Here is a 23,099-nt window from a genome sequence, read left to right on the forward strand (position 1 = left end):
AGGACAAACTGTCTCACACATACAAAAAAATTAATTTTTTATATGACCCATCACAATTCGATGGTTTGCAGGTTTCCTTCACAGAATAGGTGCTGCAAAGAATATTATGGCATATCCAAATACCAAATGGTCAGGCCTCGATGAATTTAGAAAAAAAAAAAAGACATAACAAGTTGCAGGCATGGACATGTGAACAAGCAGCACCACAAATAGGGCTAACCCACAACAAGTTCATGTCGAAGCACATGGCTGTTGTTATAATGGCCTTGTGTGTGACCAATGACAGCCCGCTTCAGTGGCGTCAACAAAGGCACTAACTCTTGCTGTCAGCTATGGTCCGGATAAAACTGCTTCACTATCACTTATTTTGCGCCTGCTCTAAACATATACATGTGTAGCACGGCACTTATAAATACATATAGTATGTGCTTTTTTCCAGAGTTACAGTGAAACCTCGTTAAACCGTAGTTGGCCAGAGCTCCGAAAAAGTATGTCCTAAACAGTAGTACTGCTGACCCAAAATAGCGTGAGATCGTCCACTTACCTCTCAAAAATGAAACTACGAGAGAATGCAATAAAAGAGCAGAAAATGTGCAGTATTTATTCATTTCGCGCAACAAAAGTATGTTACTTTCGTTTCATGCCGCAGTGGGCCAGCAGCGACGACGGCAGCCTCAAACTCGCTCAAGCTGCGAGCCAGCCTTTCCGCCAGCCCCCTCTTCTCGGCATAAACCCGCATGAGATTGACATAATGCGCAGCATCTGCCACTGTCAGGCCCGAGTCACCCGTGCTGTCACTTTCCGTGTCGTCCTCATCACTGTCGTTGGGCTACACTTCGGCAATAACAGAGACAACGATGGCAAAAAGTCCAACCTTGAAAAGTTGAACCTCGTAGCCGATGCATATTCACGTTGCAGCATTACCGACCAACTTCTCCTTTGCATTCCAAATGCCACACGCTGTAGTCAGCAGTAGATCCCTCTAGCGTGCCAGCACCGACTTCGTACCACGTTCGACAGCACCAACGATGTCCAATTTTTCTTCTATGCTGAGCACTCCGTTTTTGTCCTATCTTGCATGGCACCACAACACGGGCCACAATGCTTCGGCTCTGGCACGCCGCCGAAATTTGGCTGATGTTGATGTGGCTTCAACCTTCCAAGTGCCCTCTGCACTTGCGCTTGGAGGCTGTTCTGATCTCTGAGGCTAGTTGTTCTGCCGGGCCGGCGTACCGCCGTGATTTCGCGATGAAAAGTGGAAACGCTATGTCTTAACCAATACGTACACAATAAGGTGGTACGGTTCATATGGATACAAAACGCGTTATGTTCAATGGCCGCTGAGTCGGGGATTTGACTTTACTACGTTTAAAATGAAGCTACTGTTTAATCGGGTACAGTTTAACGAGGTTTTACTGTATTCTTGAAAGGTAGTATCACTAGGCCAGCAAGCACCACATTTTTCTATTCCTGCTATGAAACTGCAGCCGCTGTTACCAAGGGTCTAAACCAAGATTCCATGCCTCAGTCACCAAACAGCATGTGAAATGAGAACAACTAGTCCATGCAGCTTTGAAACCAAAGCACCATGTTCATCAACTAAGCCACAGTGTAGTTACCATATTTGCTCAGTCAAACGCCAACTATTTTGCTGGCAAGATTCGTTATACTAATGTGACATTAAAACATGACAGCTAAGGGGTGTGAGGGCTGTGGTGCATGCAATCAGTGCATGCGCTGCGATTGGACAGTGGCAAAAACTTGCAGCGCTGACCTGACGTCTAGTATAGGTGTACTTTTGCACATGCGAAAAGTGGCGACTCAAATGCACCGACTCATGACTGCGCCACATGCAAATGTGAGTGTATCCTCGTCAAAACCTCAATTCTGGGAAGATCGTGGATGTAAACAATTAAATGTTGAAAGTGGATGTTATGGTATTAGAAGGTAAGGGGAATGCGTCAGCATACTTTCTGTCAGCTTGACAAGAAATGTAGTGAAATTCCTGAGCAATAATTGTCGACGATGCTTCTCAAGTCAAGCGGTGCTTTTTCATTAAATGCCAGCTACTAGGTTGCCTTGACACAGTCAGTCTAGTTTCTTCGTATCCCTGCCGTTGTGTCCTTAGATAAGTGCAAGAATTTTGGGGCTTCACCTGCTAAGCCAAATTTCAGCAGTGGGTGCATTTCATTTCTTCCAGGTCACTAGGCTCTACATTCATCAGAGCTAGCATAGGCTTGGCTAGCACACTTACTGATCTTTGCAATATGGAAAGTCCTATACAGCAGAAAACGCTACGAAGGCTAGAGGCACTCCTCTTACTGCTTCCATTTGCGACCAAAAAAAAAATAGTGCACTACATGCGAAAGAAAGGCATGGGGATGCGCCCTGTAATTCGATGTAACAGGAGGTTCCATACACATAGTACCTGCCAAGTTTGGAGAAACCAAATCCGGGAGATTTTCTTACTCCCACAATGACGACGACTATTTTGTCAAGTACTGACAGTGAATCTGCACTAAGACAACTCGATTAGACTTCTTTATTTATAGATTTACTAATGACCACATGAACATCAAGGACTCACTTCTACAAGCATATTGTGCTTGGTGATATTGCCTTTAAAAAGTCTTCCCAGTATGTTTGATTGTAACAAATTCAATTTCTTTGACATTTTGCAAGGAGGACGTTTCCCAGCATCTTGTCACACGTGGATGAGCAGAAGTGATGCTAAGTCGTCACGATGCTGAATTGCCGCTCCACTCTGCATTGTTCTGTAGTTACGACAAAATTCCCAGCATCACTTAGGTTGTGCACTGCTTTAAAAATATTTGAAGTTACTTTTTGCACTCACACTCCTTGCTTAAAGCCATGACTGACAGTAGGCCTACCTGGTCTTAACAGTGCAAAACGTAAAAGGGACACCACAGTGCTTGTGGTGTTTTCTAGTCTCGGGTCCCTTCTACGTTTTGAGCTGTTAAAACACCAGGATTGAAAACCAACAAACCGAAGCTGCTATTCTAATAGGCCTACACAACGTCAAAGTGGCTGACCCCGAGGAGCCTAGTGTTGCTAGTTGTGAAACGTGGCATTCGCTCCCTAGCTGAATGACACTAGGACCACTAGGGCACCCAACAAGACCATTAGTATAAAGAGCGGCACTGCAGTCTTATAAAAGTTAGATAACTAATGCACGTAAGATTTTCCTACTAATTTGTTAACAATGCTACACGCAATGGACTTTCAAATGGATTGGGTTGGATTTTTTTGCCAATGTGACCAAGCAAAGCACAGGACGATGATAGAAACAGGACACAACAGCAATTTCCAGGAGATTTTCCCGTCAGCCATACAACCGGAAGAAGTGGTCCAAATCTAGTAGTCCCCCGGATAATCCGGGAAACTTGGCAGGTATGCGTACATTTAGATGATTTGCATTATTTGGCGCAGCCTGGGTAGCAGCAGCAGCCACTTGTTTTGTTTGGTGAGCGTGCTAAAGCACTGCAAATGGGCACAGGTAGAGTATTCATGCACGTGGACATCTGACGTTTTCCTTTTGGAGAACTAACAACTTTGCGCTTCATTAATGGTATGCATCGTGGATTCTTATCCATACTGAGTTAGTGCCAATGCAGGTACAAGGCCAAGAAACAACGGCTCTCACTGCCACAGTTCGCAGAAAATACAGCTAGTGCTGATGACTTATAACTCATGGCGTGCAGCCAGATATGTACCTTGAGCGAAACGCTGTCAGGATTCAGCTGCCGGAAGCAATCAGTACTCGCGGCACTGCCAAGCTCTTCCCAGAGGCCGATAGACAGGGAAAACGGAACCTGCGGATAGGAACAAAGAATTTCGCCATGCCAGCATACCCACTTGACGCAACCATGATAAAGTCACACCGCACAAAGGCTTCACTGTAGCAGTACAACGCTTTTCCATAAAGTGCTTAGAAAATTTCGTGCTCCCTAGCTTCAGCAATGGAGCTGTCAAATTTTAAACGCATAGTATCCCTGCACTTGTGTCTACCGTTTTATTCCTCCATGTGCGTGCACGGTGAGTGCATCTGATGGATGATGTTGCTTGTGATAGTAAAGTGCCTCGAACTCAAGATTTATTCTTTTCTTTTTTTTTTAAGTAGCAGGAACCACCTTTTGGAGCAGCTTTTGGAGCACATTAGTGGAAACATAGCACGATTTGCCTTTTGGAGCAATTGGAGTAGCTATCACATCACTGCTGAATGTTGTCACTGATTGTATAAAGAAAAAATCTTGTCTAATCAGATTGCATTGTGGTGTGAATATAGGTGCACATCCTGGAACATATGCAAGCACCAGCGCTTATGCTGGAGTGTATGATGAGTCATGTAAAATAGCCAAAGCACTTGACATGTAGATAAGATTTTCATGACTAGCATGTGCTTTGAATGTGACTTGTCTTTTTTTTTGGTACAAGTTCGCACAATTAACAGTCAGATTCGTGCCTCACATTTTTTAGCGTTGCCCGGTTCCACACCACCACTACAATGCGACCATATGTAAGTGTGCGTTCGAGTAATGAATTTACAACTTGGGTGCAGATAAAAAAATTGTCACCTTGCGCATTCCGGCCATGAAGTCTAAAGCCGTTCCATTGAGTGGCCTTAGAAGCAGATGTCGTGCCTGTCCGTAGATAAACCGTGGCTTGACGGCCCAAGCAACTTCCCTGGCGAATGCCGTCATTGCTTCCAGGTTGGCTGGCTTGCGACTGAGCCTCCCAGGTTGTACACCTGAAAAAATGTACACAGTCTCTGTGAGGCATGTCCTGTTACCACAGTAAGTAATTTGCTCCTTCTTTCTTGGCACATACGTAACAACCCGCAAATTGTTTCTTGCTTGCTGTAGAGATCAGCCACAACATACAACCTTATTAACTCGAGACTTGCTGTCATGTCAACATGTAGACGGGGGCTAAGGATCTTTCAAGATGCATTTGTGACTCGTTTCTTGAGTCTCCCCTCATTACTATATAAAAATAAGAAATGCTAGCAACAAGTACTATCCCAGATGGTGCATCCCCTTTGAAACAAGGCAGCAACAAATGTAGTCACTCAGCCTGCTTGGTCTAATCAAGTTATATTACATCTACTGCAGTGTGGCATTTGCCTAAATCTACTTTACACCACTTTTGTTCATTAAGACCTTTATCGCCACACAACTGTCTATGCCTCTAACGACCCAGGTTACATCTCATGCCTACTTTATTTCCTCCAACATTAGGGAGGTACTTGAGTAGACCCCCAGGACGCATGAATGGAGCCTTCTAATGAGCGGTGTCACACAGGGGTGGACAGCTACCCAATTGGGCGCTGCTGAAATTGCATTAGGAAAGCTTCAACATAAGTGGTGTCCAAATCTTCTGTCAGCCTCAATATTGTGTGTACATGGGCTAGTCGGTACATCGCTTACTTAAAAAAAAAAAAAAAGGCAAAGACGGGACACACAGAGGGCAAGAAACAGACACAACAAAGTGCTAAACAAACAGCCATTGCTTTATTGCACGTACCCCTTATGTATGTAACAAAATGCAGACACAACCAGAAAGGCAAGGGTAAACTGTGTTTCAGAAGTTCTGTCTACCAACAATATCGAGGTGTAAAATGCTCTTTCTAATGCAGCTGTAGTTATGGCATAGTTACACACTTGTCCACTCTTTGCAAAATCATGTGGGCCCACATCTCTCGTTTGTTTTGTTCCCGGTACATTGTTAAGATACAGCAAAGCTTGGACTTCAGCAAGCAACTGCAGCCTTTGTAATGGCCAAGACCTCAATACATAATGTTTAGTAATTCAGCAAGCATGCCCACACAGGCACCAATTTTTCCCATATCTTATGAATGTACAGGGAACCAAAGGAATGAGAGATGTGGGAAGCCCACATGATTCTGCAATGAGGAGACAAGTGTGTCAGTGAAACATCACTACAGCTGCACTAGAAAAAGCTTCTGTGTCTTAGACCCTGATATTTGGTAGACGAAACCTTGCAAACATAGTTTACGCTTGCTTTTCTGGTTGAGCCTGCATGCTGTTACATACATAAGAAGCGGACATGTAATAAAGCAATGGTTGCTAGTCGAGCACTTTGCTGTTTCTGTTTTTTGCCCTCTGTGTCATGTCCTTCTACTGTTTTTTCACAACCAGTAGAACCTCGTTCGTACCTATGCTTTTGAAAAAGAAATGCACTAACCGGGAAAACATACGAACAGCAGTAACAAACGGTTTGACAGACTCAACTGTGGTTGCCATCTGCGTAAAGAGAAACATTGTGCAGAGAACCCGACGCGTGTCGAGACGGTGGGGCTGCAGCAGCCCAAGACGCTTTTTGTTGTTTTCATATTGCATAGCGTTTTAAGACAGCAACAGGAAACCAAAACGAAATTGAGCCGGTCGGCGACACCGGATGCTGCCGGGCCGAAACATGGCGCTCCCATTTCGCCACCTGCAGTAGCGAACGGCAGCAAGTTTAGGTTATTGCCCATTGCCCACTAAAAGCATGCAGTGCTCTTCCAATGGCACCACTTCGTGTGAAACGGATGGGTGAAGATGCTTATCGCAATAGAGTTGGCGGCGATAGCTGTGAATGCAGCACGCGACAACCCAAGAGGAGATTTGCTGGTATCAGAATGAGAAACTGCATTAGTGCACATCGGCACTTTCACGTGAGATTGGCGGGCAAGTATTGCATTGAAGCTGCCACGGTGGGCAGCTACTGTCCTCAATTGCATGCGGCTCGCGCATTTCCTTGTTTGCATGGGATCTAGCGGCAGGAAAATGTATCATAATATCACAGTTCGGCGATGTACTGAACATTGGTGCCAGAAGACCATGTCTTCCGGGAATGTAGGAACCGGTAAAAAGTAAGCATAACCCTATTGGGTCATTTTCTGTGTTTTCGATTGCTATTGTTGGCACCAGGAAATCGTACATAACGGGAACGTATCAACGAGGCTCTACTGCATATATTACCCTCAAACATGTTCTTCAAGCACACAGTATGTTCCAGTGGCCAAACAAGTGGTGCTGTTCACACTGTGCTACTGCCCTGTTCCTCCCAGTCTCATGTCTCTGCTCCTGGTTGAACCAATGGAGTGAGCCGCAAATTTTCCAGCACTTGCGACAGTCATAAAGCACTAACAGCAGCAAGAAATAATTCTAGTGCAAACATATTTGTTTTAAGCTAACAGAATTTGTTTTACTATAAAACTCGGTTATTCATTGTCTTTTACGGAGCATTGCTGTAGTAATAAATAATCCCAATGAGGTACAAACAAGGAACTCCTAGGTAACGGCATTTCATTGAAAGCAAACGCTTATGTCCACCTAGTAAAAAAATGTTGCTGTAGCACAGTGGAATAGGGACACACTAACAACAAGACATACAAGCACTACTTAACGCCAGGTTAGAAACAAATACAAATTGCATTTGAAGCAGAACTTCGGAAGCTGGTTCCTTGTTCAGGTAAGGGTAGTAATTTTATTGGCTGTATAAACTTTTAAACATTCGCTTACTAGCTAAATTAACAAGCATGGTGTCATGCGCACACAAGCAAGCATGAACACATTTCACTCGATGACCGCGAAAACCTTTGTCAAAACGCTGCAGCGAGGAAGTGCGGTAGCAGGAGCAAGGGAATTGACCTTTGTGTGGCCTCTTGCTTCAACACCAGCTGAGCAACGAGAAAACAGCGCACTTTGCCTAGATACGTAAACTCTTGTCTCCGTCACAGATCGCTTTCAAGACAGTGGCTGCACAGCCGCGCCGTACGTAGCAGTGGCCAGTGTAGAACGCTTCTCCTGTTTGCGCCAGTCCCGCACACAAGTTTCAGGAACTCCAAACGCCCGTGATGCGGCCCGATTTCCGTCCATCTCAGCACACGTGATCACTTTCCTTTTATTTGCGGCATCGTGATGAACTCGGCATGTCTTTGCAGTCGGCACTTCTGTGCTGATAGAGCAAACGCAGAAAACGGGAAGGCGGACCGTGCAGTCACCTAAGCCAAAGGAAGCATTGCCTAAGCACACGTACTGCAGCACATGGAGGAAGCTACGACAGCTAGACTTGAAGCACGTACGAGGCAGCCATCTTGAAATGTCAATGGCAATATGGTAATGCAGATTTAGGGTCGTATTCGATTCTAATGTGCACGATTCTGATGTGTGTGTAGAGTCTACATTTGTTACAACGAACCCGTATACAGCAGACTTTCGGATATAACGGACCATATTTTAAGCTTAGTTTTCTCTACCTACGTATATTATTAATGCAATGAAGTTTGCTTTTAACGGACTGCATTACAACGGACTAATGGTTACAGCAGACGAAATTAGCAGCAATTTTCGTCAGAACTGGGCGTATAAAATGTACTTTTTCCGTGTCTACACGGCTGACAACAGACTTCACCACTCCGTTGTTTGTGTGCTTAAGCCATGGCAAGTTTAAACTGCGGCTGGCAATGTTGGCGGCCTCTGGCCAAGCTAGCCTCTAGCCAAGCCAGTCTGAAGTGTTGATCCCGCACATTATGTTCCCATGCTAGTCAGTTGTGCTAGACTACAAGTGCAGAGATAATGGCCTCAAAATAAAAAGGAAGCAAATTTCTCTGAGCAACAAGATTAATATAGTGGATGCAGTTGCGTGCGATGAAAAGCCGGCGGACATTGCAAAAAGAATGGGACTATCGAAGCAGACCGCTAGTTCAGTTATGAACAACAAAGGAATTGCCGGCCAGCAAGTGTCCCGGGAAATGAATTCTAAGTGGTTCAGGCTCCGTGAGGCAACACACCCGAATGTTGAGCCCGCACTTTTGACCTGGCTGCGCGGTGCCCAAGCTCACGATATTCCAGTGAACGGACTACTGTTGAGGAAGCGAGTGGAACAACTAGCCGCAGTCCTCGGACACGATGGTGTCACTTTGAGAGATGGATGGCTGGATTGTTTCAAGGCGAGGCATGATGTGACATTCATGCAAGTCTGTAAGTCTGCAAAGTTTCGGAAGTGAGGCATTCTAGTGCTCCAACCCTATGTCCCGGTGTATTCCACTCGCAATTTAGAATAATTTATTATTGCGAGAGGTGCGTTGATATGAGTATGTTAGAGTTGTGCTAGAATTAGATTTATGAATATGTGCATTCAGTTTTTCCATGCACGATTGGCCCAGGCCTCACTGACTTAGCGCGGCGGATGAAGTCGACGTGGCCTAAGCCACTCACGCGCAGTGAAATTGAATGCATGCTTCAAATAACGATCTCCGATTGCGCCCCTCAGTGCACTGCACGCAACTTTTTCTGTCAAACGTGTGGAAAGTACGCATGGATGTCTTCGTGAATGGTTCCCTTTGTTTTCTATCCGACGATGTTCTGCGGTGTTCCGACGGTAGTCGAAACATGCAACTGTTCAATGATCTTTTGGTGTTTCGGCGGTGGCCTCCAGTTTTGGACATCATGTACTTAGGATAAAATGGACATTTTTTGCCGGATTATGTTGTAACGAGAGTTGACCTTATATGATGGCTACACTACTTGGTGTGAATCTTGCGTTCAAGGGGGCTAATGACTGAGGCCAATGGCCTCGCATAACACAGCATCTACTATAGAAATTAAATTCAGGGTTTTCATGTGCCAAAACCACAATCTGATATCAGACACTGTAATGAAACACTTTGAATGAATTTTGACCACTTGGGTTTCTTTAATGCATGTCGAAATCTAATTGAATGAGCATTTTAGCATTTAGCCCCTATCGAAACGTGGCCTTCGCTGCGACTCGAATCAAACCAATGACCTGGCGCTCAGCAGTGCGACACCAAATCGGTAAGCTACCATACCAGTTAGCAATACCGAGCAGTTAAGCACAGAAGGCTAAAAATTCTGAATATTGTATCTTTTTGTCTGCTCCAATATGTGAAAGCCCTTCCAAGCTCCAAAACGACTTTACCTGCATATGGTAGGTGGATCTCTCGGGTGCCTGAACGGAAGGCGACGAATGCATCGTACTGTTGCACCCGGCTCAGGTTCAGCAAAACTTGGGTCTCTGCTTCCGCTGCAAGCACAAAATAGCACAGCGTGGTTTACAGCAGTCCTTGTGGGAAAAAAAAAAATTCAAGGTTCTTTTCAAGCAGTCCTACTCTCTGGAAGAGCGTTTTCAAGGACTAGAGCAGCATTGTACTTGACCGTGTGATTAAAGTATGTCACTGTTTCAAACTTTTCTTTTTGCTCATAAGTAAGAAGGCACGCAGAAGGGCCCCAGGATACTCCAGGGAACCCCTGGAAAATTTGTGAACTCTTTGGTTGGTTGGCTGGTTAACTTGGGTTTAATGACACAAAGGCAACTAAGGTCATGCTGCACCAGTCACAAGACAAAAGGAAACAATGTTAGAGCAGGTAAACCTGCATTACATTATAGTTGGTGTAAATAACCAGTTTTTTCTAAAAAGTCGAACAGGTTAGCAAATGGCACTAGGGGGTTGTGTAAAAACTGCCACCTCTGAGCGTCGACATGTGGACATGTCATTAGGATGTGTATGACTGTAAGAGGTTCATGGCATTTTTCGCAATTTGGCAGGTTTTCTCTTCGAAGGAGAAAATTGTGCACCAGACGTGTGTGTCCAATCCGAAGTCGACACAAGATCCCCTCATAGAACCATTGCTGGTGACTACTGCATGACTTCCACTTGCCAATTATAGGCTTAATAAGATGTAGCTTGTTGTTTAAATAATGGTCCTATTCGTGTTGCCATTTTGACGTCAAGGCCTTCCGAATCGCATTGATACTATCTTTGCATGGAAGTGTTGTGTTTATGTTTTTGTACACGGCCACTGATTCACATCTATTCACTGCTTCGTTACCTGGTATCCCAATATGGCTTGGTACCCAGCAAAACCTAATTGATCTGTCGTATTTGTTTGACGTATGTCTTTAAAATATCCCCTAATAGGGGTTCACATTCGGATTTCACGTGTAGAGCCTTGAGTGTGGTTAACGAATGTGTGTGCATGACTGTGTTTTCGTGTTTGTCAGCGATGATCTTTTTAACTACCGTCCATATTGCGTATACTTAGGCATGCTGTGGTAATCGAATACTTGTTTCCCAATTTTCTGTTACGGCCCACACCCATGTTTTCTTTTGTTTTAGAGCCATCAGTATAAAAGTCAATGTAGTTTTTATATTTGCCATGAAGAGCGCAGAATTCATGTTTAGTGCGTTCGTGTGGGGTGTCGCTTTTCTTTAAATGTGTCAATGTCCAGTCAAATAACGATGCGAAATCGTACCACAGGGCCATACGCTGTGGCTTTCTGGCAACCTGGACGACTTCGCAAAGAATGTAATAATCCCGACAATATTCCTCATATCGCAGGACAAGCGGCTTGATCGTGTTCAGTTTATTTGTACAGTGTAAGCGTGAGTTGCACTGTGTGACAATGTTGAAGCATATGTATTGTGATGAGGACTGGATTCTGAGTACTTAGAAAAAAGTTAGTAGCATCCTGTGCTGCTGTAAAGGAGGCTCACTACAGTCAACGTATAAACTCTGGACAGGTGATGTTCTGTAAACACCACTTGTCAATCGTAGTCCAAGGTTATGAATTGAGTCGTCTGACGTAAGACTGTCTGGCTGAACCATATATGATGCTACCATAGTCTAACATGCTACGTACTAAAGTGTGGTAGATGTGTAGCAAGCATTTACGGTCAAAGCCCCAACGCTTCCGGCACAGGACTTTCAGGACGTTAAGTGGATTGTTCGCTTTAATTTTAAAACTATTTGTATGCTCGACAAAAGTTCAACATTTTACCAAACAGAACACCCAGAAACTTGTGTCCTTGTTTTACCGGTAGAATGGCTTCCTGTAGCTTAAGGATGGGATCTGATTGCAGGCCTCTTCTTTGTGAAAAGACAACACTAATAATTTTTTCACTTGAGAAGCGAAAACCATTTTCAGAAGCCCACTGCGTGAATTTGTTTAATGCAATTTCGATTTGCCGTTCACAGGTTGCCAAGTTCGATGCACAACATGCAATTTGTAGATCATCCACATATAATGAGTGCATTATAGAGGACTGTGTTCATTTTCACCACAAACAATGTTGTGCTTAATACATAACCCTGTGGCACATCATTTGCCTGAATGAATACGCGTGACAGCACCATTCCTAAACTCCCTTGGAGTGTCCGGTCGGACATGAAATCGGCCAGACATTTAAGCATTCTACCGTGAATCCCTAAAACCGCTATGTCCCTTAAATGGGTGCTAAACCTCCATGTTGTGTCGTACGCCTGTTCTACATCAAAGAAAATCGTGAGACAGTATTGGTTGTGTAGAAAAAGGCCGCACATATCTCGTGTTCTAGCCGGATTGGGCGATCTGTTGTAGACCAACCTTTCTTGTACCCACACTGATGATTATCCAGCAGGTTCTCCGTTTCAAGAACGTATGTCAATCTGATGGTCATAATAGCTTCATAAGACTTGGCAAGACAGCTTGTGAGTGCTATAGGTCTGTAGCTTGTTGCTGTTGTAGGATGCTTTCCAGCTTTCAAGAAAGGGATTTTGATGGCTTTTTTCCACTCATTTGGCATTTTTCCCGTTTCCCAGATTATGTTGAAAAAAACGGAGCAATGTCTCAACTGCTTTAGGGGATAGGTGAGCGAGCATTGTGTAATGCACTCTGTCCGAACCAGGTGCTGTTTATTTGCCAGTAGTTAGTACTCTGTTGATTTCCGGGAGTGTTAAGGGGGCATTATATGATCTCTCAGAATTTCCTGTTGTTTGAAGCTTTTGTTTTTCTGCTGATTGTTTATATCTTTGAAATGTAGCAGAACAGTTTATTGAGCTTGATGTGTTATGAAAATGCTGCCGTAATATGTTTGCTTGTTCTTTGAAGTTTGTTTGCGTACCTGGGGGTGAGAGTTTGGGGTTCGTGTAAGGAGCATAGCCACCTCTAAACTTATCAACCTGATCCCACATTCTTTTGGAAGTTATCAAGCTATTTATGGATGATACACAGCTTTCCCAAGACTGTCTTTTGGCTTGCCTGCGTGTGTACCTGGCTTTCGCTTTTTTGAAAGAGAGGAGGTTATCTTGTGTTGGATATTGCCGAAAAATATTGCGCGCTTTGTTTCGTAGTTTTTTTAGTTTCTGTACATTCATTCCTCCACCAGGGTTTTAATGTTTTTCCCCAAGAGGCCGGAGGACTGTGGGATTGTATGCTCTGCTACAGCAAGTATACAAGCCGTAATCTTTTCATTCATTTCATCTATTGTTAGCTCAGCTGATATGTTATCCAACTGGCCTTTTCAGTGAAAAGGGGCCAGCCTGCTAGGTGGAGTTTCCGACAGGGTGATCTTAACGGTATTGTAGGGAAAGGAGATGTTTTTTTCAGTGATACATACCAGGTACATGGTCAGTACCATAGCGATTGTCGATAATGCTCCATTGAAAATCGATAAATGGAGATGGAAAGCACATTGCCAGATCTAGACAGCTCATAGCTCCTGTGATTGGGGAGCAGTAGGTTGCAGCACCAGAGTTTAAAAGGCATATGTCATTTGTTAGGATAGAATCTTCAAGTGTTTGTCCCCTGGCGTCAGTTGTTTTGCTACCCCATAACGTGTTACGCGCGTTAAAATCACCCGCTATTAAAAAAAGGTTCAGGTAGCTGGTTTAAAATTGACTCCACATCTTTTACCGTAATATGCAAATGCGGCGGGATGTATACTGAACAAATGGTGATGGTTTTGTGCGCTAAAACGTTGACAGCAACAGCTTCTATGTGTCTGTTAATGGCAACTTTTCCAGCTGCAATACCGTCCGGTAGAACAATGGCCACTCCACCCGAAAGCTGGATCGCCTGAGTACGGTCTCGCTGTACAACAGTGAAGCCTTTTAAAATGTGTTTGTTTTTCGCCTAGATTTGTTTCCTGTAAGCACAAGGCCACAGGAGAAAAGTTACTTAACATGTCATTGATGTCACCTAAGTTGTGTAAAAGCCCTCTACAATTCCAGTAGATAATAAAAGCCATTTTGAAACTGAAAGGTAAAAAGTGGCATTAAAAGTGAATGAGAATAAGACATTAGGTAACAGATCTAGAGAAAGCTAATACAAAGAAGCGATAACGTTTAGGTTATTGGTTTCTTATTTAACGTGGTTATTGGGACTTTGTCCCTCTTTCCGCGCTTGAGAGAGCACTTGTCCTTCGGCGTCGATGACACCAGGGCTTTTGGGCCAACCTCCATCGCTCTCTCCGAAGCGCTGGAGGACCGAGAGTTGGGCGCTGATACAGGTGTCTCAGGCCTTGGGGTTCGTTTGATTTTAGGGCCCTGTGGGACTGGTGTCTGCAGAGCCTTTGAAAAGGATGGAGCAGCATTGGCTGCTTCCACCATGGGGGCGGGAGGGGTCAGTGCAGGACCACTGTGTGTGGGCTCGGAGGACTCCTGAGTGACGCTGCCCCCACCTGCGTCACATCGGTATAACTACTTCACGAAAGGTATGACAATCACTTTCTTGCTCCAAAGAATGAGATTTTTTCTTTAACAGTTAGTGCAATTACTTCTTTTTCTTTTTACCAACAAAGGCAAGACCACAAGTAGGCTGGTTAGTCTCCTTGGCAGTTAGCACAATGTGGGGAAGTGCAATTGTCAGATTGGTGATCGTTTGAGCTGCATTTAGCACAGGTTGTTTGCCCTCGGCTTGCCTTTGGCATTTGAAACATCATCTGGGGTTCGAAATATATGGTCCGACATTTACTTTTGCGTAACCTGCGTCCAGCGAGGTAGGCATTACGCTTGTTCCAAAGGTGAGTATAACGTGTTTTGTCAGAATTTCTTGGTCATTTCTGCGGATGGAAATTCTGTGTACTTTGGTAACGTTTTGTTCCTGGAAACCTTCCAGCAGTTCCTCGTCGCTCAAGCCAAGAAAGTCCCCCTCAGACATCACACCCCTGCTTGTATTTAGTGTTCTGTGGGCTGAAATTTTCACTGTCACATTGCCAATACTGGTAAGTTCCGAGAGCTTTTGTGCTTGACGTTTGTCATTTAGTTCTAGGAGGAGGTCCCCGCTAGACATTTTTGAGCCGTTGCATGTCGGTCCGATTTTGTCTTTCAGACACTTGGCCACCAGGAGTGGAAAGCTTTCTTACTGGTATGTTGTTTTCGCTGTGGACTACATGGTACTTGGGAAGTGATGGAGCGTTACTCCGAAAGGAGAACTGGAACGGTGCTTCGGTGCGGCGTCTTTTTGGACACTGATCATAGACAACAGAAGTTTGCGCTGCCATAAGAAAATGTGTATGTACGGCAAGAGTACCGACCGCTCACCACAGAGCCCAACAAGGTGAAGTCGCAGAGCTTGTTTATAAGTCTGCACGATGCCAGTCGTACGCCGTCACTATAACCAAATATGGCATATCCTAGGTAGAGTAGCCACACAGGGTTAACCCTTCCCACCAAAGAGAAAGAAAGTAAATGGAAGAGAGAAAAAGACAGGAAAGGCCAAAAAGTGAAAGAGAGAGACGAAGATTTGAGGAGAGACAGACAGGAAAAGGCGACTGTCATTTTCCTCCAGGTGGGTCAGTCTGGAGGTGCCGTCTGTGTGAAGCAGAGGCCAAAGAGGTGTGTTGCCTCCACCGGGGGGGCCTTGAAGGTCTGACCACCCGGCATCGGCTCAACTCAAAGGATCTCCCTGTCCCCAGACACGGCTAAGCTGAGCACGGCTACACACAGGAGGGTCCAACCCACATGTGCTCAGGTACGTGGTGTTGCATTTGTAAAACATTTGGTAAGCATTTTTTGTAGAATGCTAAACTGATATTCTGTTGTCTGTACGTTACCCAACATTTCCTTTTTGATATTTAGAAGTGACACACTGTGGTCTATTAGCAATGCATGCCACGTGAAAGAGAAAAAAAGAAACTGAAAGGATAGTTTACAGGGCATTTGAAGAGCAATAGAAATCCCGAGCAAGCTGCAGGAATAGGTGTGGCGTCAATGTGGAAGTCGTGGAACCGGAGCGAGGAACCCGTGATGTCGGACGAGCCTCGGCATCACGTCAACGTCCTGTGGCTCCGCAATAGGGACTTCGGCCAAGGTTGCCGTCAACAACAACTGGCCCCTTCCTGTGCTACAAGGACAACCCCTTCATTGGTGCCGTGACCGACATCTAGCCACATGCTATATCATGGCAGTAGCTACTGACACTTTTACTTCTGAATAGCGAGTTTCAATAATTAATTTTAAGTTAGCTATTCAGCATTGTAATAAAGTGAAGGTATTCAGATATTCGTGTTCTGCCAAGTGGAACACAAAGCAAGAGATTGCACACACTACACCTTGTATAGTGTGTGCACTTGTTCTGTTCGAGATGAAGTAATAGATGTGCGTCTTTTTTTTTTTCACTGTTAGCTGTGTCCACGCTACGTCGAATACATCAAATGCTGTGACACTATGCATACCGGTCATCAGGTGTTTATCCAAGTCCCAGGTGAAGAGGGAGTCCACCTTGGCTCCCGATGCTGTACCCTCGAAGCAGTAATTGCCTGTCCGCTCAGCGTGGTTAAAGCCGTCGGGATTCACCATGATTATGAGGTGCAAGTCTACTTTGGACAGGAGCGTCCGACTGAAGGCCGCCTCCACAGTGTGACTAGGAGCCGAGAGTCCCGCGAACAGCTGCCGTAGAAAGTGCAGGGCGCTCTCGACGGTCACCAGCTCGCCGCCCCGTTGCCCGAACAGGAGCAGCGCGCGGACCTTGAAGCTCCGTAACCGCGGCGCCGCGTGCAGCGTGCTGTCCGAGAAGTTTGCGAGCCTGACCACCAGCTGGGAGAGGCCGTTGTGCGATTTGAACCTGCGTGCAAGAACAATTAAACAATGAAGGGATGTCGATTCTTACACCTTCGGTGCAACGTGAGAGAACTGTCGCAGAGCTCCTTGATGGCAAATCAGTTTTGTCGAAGCGTGCACGGTGGACTATGAAGTTGCACGAAAGGGAAAAATTGGCATCCACCCGACAATAGCATGAAGTTACAAAAAAAAAAAAACAAAGAAAACATATACAAGTTTCTCGGAAAGAGAGCTTTGGCACTGGAGAAAGAAGAAGCATTTGTCCTACTCCAGGCAATTGAACCTGACTAGAATTTCTTGCAGTAGTAAAGGCAAGGCACAGAAGACCAGGACTCAAGAAGAACACAAACGACAGGACCGGCGCCTCCTGTCGTTTGTGTTCTTCTTGAGTCCTGGTCTTCTGCGCCTTGCCTTTACTACTTCAAGCATGAACCAACTAGCCCAAGCAAGAGTTTTACTTGAGCAAATTTCTTGCAGATTTCCGCTGAGCTGATTTGCCATATTCGGTGTCCCTGCACATGAGTTATCGATAATTTCAGCCTTGCCCTGCAATTCACTAGCCTCTCGGTTAGCTCAGATGGTAAGGCGACCGCCCCAAAATGGCATTGGCTCTAGATTAGATCCTCGCGGCATTACACATTTTTCGTCAACTGTAAGGATTCCTTTCTGAGAAATGTGCATGAGTTTAAACTGTAGCTTCATGCTACAGTTGGGTGGATGACAAATTTCTCTTTTAATGTCTGCTCTATATGCTTGTAGTTTAATTATCAACAATTTTTGCTTGTTTTCGCTGCGTCTGTTCTTTCAAGCTTTAGTACTGCCCCCCAAGCTTTTCTGTCCTCCCCTTGGCAGTGGGTCAGTTTAACAGTCCACTGAGACAGTTAAATGCCTGTAAGCTACGCTTTATTTAAATTTTCTTTTCACCCTTCCTGACGTGGTGGTGTTCTAATTGCAACAATAGGCAGAGATTACCGAACATTCTACAAAATATGGCACAAAACATTACCAGCGGTATGTGTACAGAAGCACCCGCAGAACAATACCCAGGATAGCAAGAACTGAACAATCCGAACAATTGGCTATCACTACGTCCCACAGCAGACAGGAAAAAAGGCGTCACCACATACATTAGTCCAAAATATTTCAGCCATCAATGCGTGAGAGTGAAAGGCAGATACTCACGGTTTTGCCTATCTACATACTAAAGTTGTTAGACTGGTTAACTGATAGTCCCAACAACCTAATGCAATACAGGGACTAATGCGAGATCGCACACTGCAGGACTCAAGATTAAGTTTGACCAGTCGCAATCCTGCACCACAATGCACCACAAATGCTTGTTACAAGGGTGCTTTTGCATTCTGCGTCTATGGGAATGCGGCTGCTATGGCCTACAATCGAACCTGCAATGTCATGCTCGATGGCAACGACGCAACAATGGCACAGCAACTTGGCCACGTTGGCAGTTGCACGGCAGCTTGAATATCACGTTTCTGCATGCTCTTGCCATTCAAGCACTCTCAGTGCCCATTTCTGGTTGCACTTCACAATGGGCAGCCAAGAAGTTTAAGCTAACACCGCACTTTACCTCAGGAGCACCTATGTAATTCTGACTAAATAGCTTAGCGTGTTATCAATGTGTGTTATCAAAAGGCTGACTGAAGAACACATATTCACTGGAAGGCTTGTATGGTCATTTTCTGACTCCCAACAGAAAATGTGGTTGCACCGACAGTTTCTGTGATACTGTCATATTGGATTGTCATTCTAAACAGGGTTCACACAGAGCATCTGATGCAAATTCAAGGGCAAAGGATTTGCCGGTTCCAGAACGCCGAAAATTCAAGGACGTGGAAACCAGCTTCAGTCAAACACATAAGCTAATAAATATTCATATCTTCGTCTTCTTAGCTGTAATTATTTACAGCTAAGCAGCCGCTGAATTGCACGTACGCTTCAAGCTCTTTAATTTATTACTCACCAATCCCAGTATGCTTGCACTCCTTTAAAATGGTGTACGGTGCTGTAGCATCGCACTTGTCCCTTTCAGCAACTATACTAAATGCATCTGGTGACATGCAGTTCCTTTTGTCATTGCAGTCGTTGTCATGGTGCACAGTTTTCTCATTAACAAGCGTTTCGGTAACCTGATATCCAAATGTTAATAAAATCAGATGTATCAGCGCCGATGAGTGTTTTATTGCCAACACTGCGGAATCGTTATGTTTATCAGTGTTTATAAACTGGAAATATTCAATATTCGATTCAATATTCCACATTCATTTTTCTTCAATATTTGTGTTCGAGTAAAAAGACTGCTATTCAAATGCGCCTAGTAAAATGAAACGGATTGTTTGAAAACCAAGCCCTAAGTCTGTCCTCGACAAGCCACTTGCTGCTGGCCTGTTGCAATGACCAATATCTCTTTGTATAGATGACAAGTAAACACGATTAACTGTTGTTGAAGCTCAGACGGGCCGGTGAAGCCCGGCAAACAGGGCAAGGACGACAATACACAAAGAAAACGAAGTCAAACGTACACAGAGCACTAACTTCATATTGAAAGATCTGACAGCAGACACCACCATCTATTCAAAACCAACTTTGCAATGCACACAACATTTTTGTTCGCTACAGTATTGCGTGCTATGGCATCCAATATACATGACCAGATGGCGACACTCTCTCGAGTCTGTGTGGTGTACAGAAACGTCAAAGAATACTGCCGAGTGCCAAAACTGTGTGATAGCACTGTGGTTAGTTTCGGCCACTCTCAACTGCACACTTCTAGGGACATGAGTTCGGTCCGTAATGGCAGTAGTGGGCTAAATTTAGTTTTTCTTTGCCACGTGGCAAGGGCGAGACTGGGGACGAGAAAGGTGGCCCAGCCACTACGGCATAACAGAAAGTACAGGCCAACACAAGAAACTCAGTAAAACTTGTAGTCTTGCGCGATGAACACAATCTCACACAGTTGAACATGTAGTTCTTTGATGTGCTCTTAGGCATGTCTTCCGTAACTACTGCTTTAAAACACTTGACATCTTCAGCTGACACAGACTTGGTATAGAGACACAATGAAAAAGAATGTTTGCCACAATGCCACGAGAAACTTCAGCACAGGCCTGCCATGTCAGTGATCACCAGAGATCCCAGTATCATGTAAGCATGTGGAACCATTAATTGGGAAGCCAGGCCATTCCAGATGCCACTACACATGGCAATGTATTTAGCTATGCCAGAAGGAAGGCCCTATTGAGAACTGCTGTGTTGCAGACAGCTCATAGCCCAAAGCTCCCCTTTCTAGAAATGTGCAAATCGTGACTACAAATTACTTGCCTCAAAAAGAATATATACTAGCATGCGCTTGTCCAAGTCTACTGTCTGCAGAAACCTCAGAAAATTATAGCCCTAATACACAGACAGAAGGAAACAGAATATAGGGGGTCGTGTTTCCAAGTTTCTTGAATAAATCTTTTGTTGGTGCTTGTTTAGTCTTCTGTCTTATATCTACATTATCATGCTGTGTTTCACTATGCATTCCCCACACACCGAAATACAGATGTAGAATTCTTCGTCCACTGCTTTCTTCTGCGATGCAAATACGTGCCTGAACAATGGGAAATACTGCAACACAACACTGCAGTCCAACAGTTGACAAGGGCATTTTGCAACAGTTCCAAGCTTCAGGCATACAGGAACCCTTGAGTGTGTTATATATATTCATCAACAGTGCGGTACCTTTGTGCATTTGCACTATGACTCACCAGTACATCCAGCTGCCGCTAGTGTTTAATTTACGACAGTCACGTGCTTCCTCAGTTAGAACGCTTCTTTCAGCTGAAAGGTTTGTTCCCCAAGTCAATGCTAATTTAAAGTGTCGGGTAAGGGATCCTTCTCTCTGCAAATCCAATTACCTGTTCAAGTGCACATATGGGTGGCCCAACAGGAAGCCACACTAAATATTAAAACAGTTACAGAATATATGGATGCAAACGCTCCGGTCTTTCAGACTATTAAACAAAATGATACGGCGTTTTTTTTTTTTTTTGCGGTTATTCATACACAAGGAAATCTTCTCAGCATTATATGGCGAGCACGCAGTCGACAGGCGACCCACTCCTGATATCATAAACGGAGCCTATAAAGCAAATTTACTGCAAAGCCGATGTACTCACCATTAAACCACGATACGAAGGCATAACATTTAATTTACAACCAAATTTATTCTTAAGTGGTGCTTAAGGGCAAGCAGCCAGACATCTCGAACAGACACGCCGACACTACAATCTCAGGCAATGCACAGATCCGTTCAGTTGGTAGGAAACGGGTTTGCAGTGAAACCATTAGGATGGATAAACGTCACCAAAGTAACGAGCGTAAGCTTAGAATCAAAAGAACGCATGTGCTTCCTAACTTCCCCAACACATATATGACGACTTAAGGAATAGTTTCTTTGGAAAAACTGGCAGGCATTACCTGTGATCGACTTGAACGTAGGCCGGGTAACTTTCTGCCAAGGCGGCGACTTCGGCGTACACTGCGGACAGATTGTGATAAACACTGTAGTCAGGTCGGCTCTTCTCAAGGGCTAAACACCCAGACGTCCTGCAGATGACAACCAGGGCAACACCTAGCGTAAAAGAGACTAGAAAAACACGCCATATGCGTGCTACAGACATGGTTATCACTTTTTGCGAACTCGCTATGAAAGCTTGCCGACTACGTCACTCGTGGGCCTCGGTCGAAAGCGGAGTGCTTTCGAAGTGGCGGGACGATGCTGTACTGTCATAATGACAGCTAGCACGACGGGCCATAGAGTCCGCGGCCGCTCGCCCAGATTCTGACAAGCGCACAATTCGCGTTGCGTGACATGACGCACATGAAGAACGGAGCAGATGCCAACGCACTAGAAAAAACGCACGGCCGCGCCATTTTGTTTTTACTCCCCGCTGGCAATGACGATCGGTAGCCGCGAGCTCTGGTTTCGGTTCCACTACTGTGTCGACGCTTCCGTTGTCACAAAGACGGCGTTGACTTGGTGAACACGCACGCAGCGAGAACTCCGACAGCAAAGTGGTATCAGTGTATGAATGAATTTTGTGGTCTGTGGCAAGTAGAAACGTAGTTATAAATAACAGACCTATTCAGTAGGTTGATAACAGTCGTCAAAATGGTTTAAATGGAACTGTCGCGAACCAAGGGGCTACAACGGAGCGCGAGACAAAAGGACCAGTGTAGCGGGCTCTTAGAACCATAGAGTTTCTAACTCTATGCTTAGAACGGACTAGCGCGTGCCGTGCTTGCACCGCGAGCACGCGCCGGCCAACTTTATTTTCGTAATTTTTCACAGCGTCGACCGAGAGTGCCGACTTTTAAGCCTCCACGCGTAGCGGCGTCGGTGGGCGCTACAGCTAGGGTCCCCCGCCCAGGCTTAACGGCGAAATGTGCTAGCCGACAAAGTGCAAATGGTGCTGTCTTGGTTAACTGCAGATCCGCGGATACGCCGGCGGCATCTGCGGGGAGCTCTGTGGTAGGCGTCTAGAGGTAGGCCGGTTTGAGGCGGTCTAATGAGACTACCTCTTCGCGAACATTTAATAGGGTGGTGGCGGACTTCGGCGTCTTGTGGAAGACACGGTATAACCCATCGTAGGAGAGTGTAAGAAGTGCACCGCGTCTAAGAAAAACATAAGTCCAAGACGCAAGGTCCGGATGCACAAAGATGCTGTGGTCCGAAGATCGAGGCGGGACGGGGCGCAGTTGCTGAATGCAGTCCTTCAGCCATTGAAGGTACTGCAGTGGCTGGAGCGAGGGGTCCGAAAGAACGAACAAGTCTCCAGGAAGCCACAGGGGTTCATAGACGAGTTCGGCTGGAGAACAGCTAAGTTCGCGACGAAGGACAGCGCGTAGGCCGATAAGCACCCTGGAAAGGTGGTCGACCCATTGCTCCCGATCCAGACGCGCAGTGAGGGCAGCCTTGAGCTGGCGGTGGAGCCTCTCAACCATGCCGTTGGCACTGGGATACGGAAGTGTTTAGCGTCAAGCAGGTGGTTGAGGGAGGTGAAGAGGGTACAGTCAAATTGCGGGCCGCGATCAGTGGTTAAGATGCTGAGGCAGCCGAAGCGGGAAGCCCGTGCTGAAACGAGGGCTTTGGAGGCCGTTTGCGCACTAATGCCTGGAATGGACACGGCTTCGGGCCAACGGGTGAAGCAGTCAGTAATTGTTAGAAAG

The 23,099-nt window shown here is 45.3% G+C and overlaps 1 protein-coding gene across 1 annotated transcript in view; it reads right to left on the reverse strand.

Annotated features, from left to right (window-relative positions):
- The window catches only part of LOC126533803 (uncharacterized), a 34,029-nt gene extending 12,216 nt beyond the window's left edge, over positions 1-21,813 (reverse strand). The window contains exons 1-5 of the mRNA XM_050181005.2: positions 21,348-21,813; positions 16,484-16,872; positions 9,970-10,074; positions 4,596-4,768; positions 3,735-3,833 (exon numbers count right to left, since the gene is read on the reverse strand). Coding sequence (XP_050036962.1) covers positions 3,735-3,833; positions 4,596-4,768; positions 9,970-10,074; positions 16,484-16,872; positions 21,348-21,550 — 969 coding nt within the window. The 5' untranslated portion in view covers positions 21,551-21,813. The remainder of the gene's footprint in view (positions 1-3,734; positions 3,834-4,595; positions 4,769-9,969; positions 10,075-16,483; positions 16,873-21,347) is intronic.
- Positions 21,814-23,099: the final 1,286 nt, after the last annotated feature.

This window comes from Dermacentor andersoni, chromosome 7 (assembly GCF_023375885.2).
Source record: "Dermacentor andersoni chromosome 7, qqDerAnde1_hic_scaffold, whole genome shotgun sequence".
In the NCBI taxonomy this organism is placed as follows: domain Eukaryota; kingdom Metazoa; phylum Arthropoda; class Arachnida; order Ixodida; family Ixodidae; genus Dermacentor; species Dermacentor andersoni.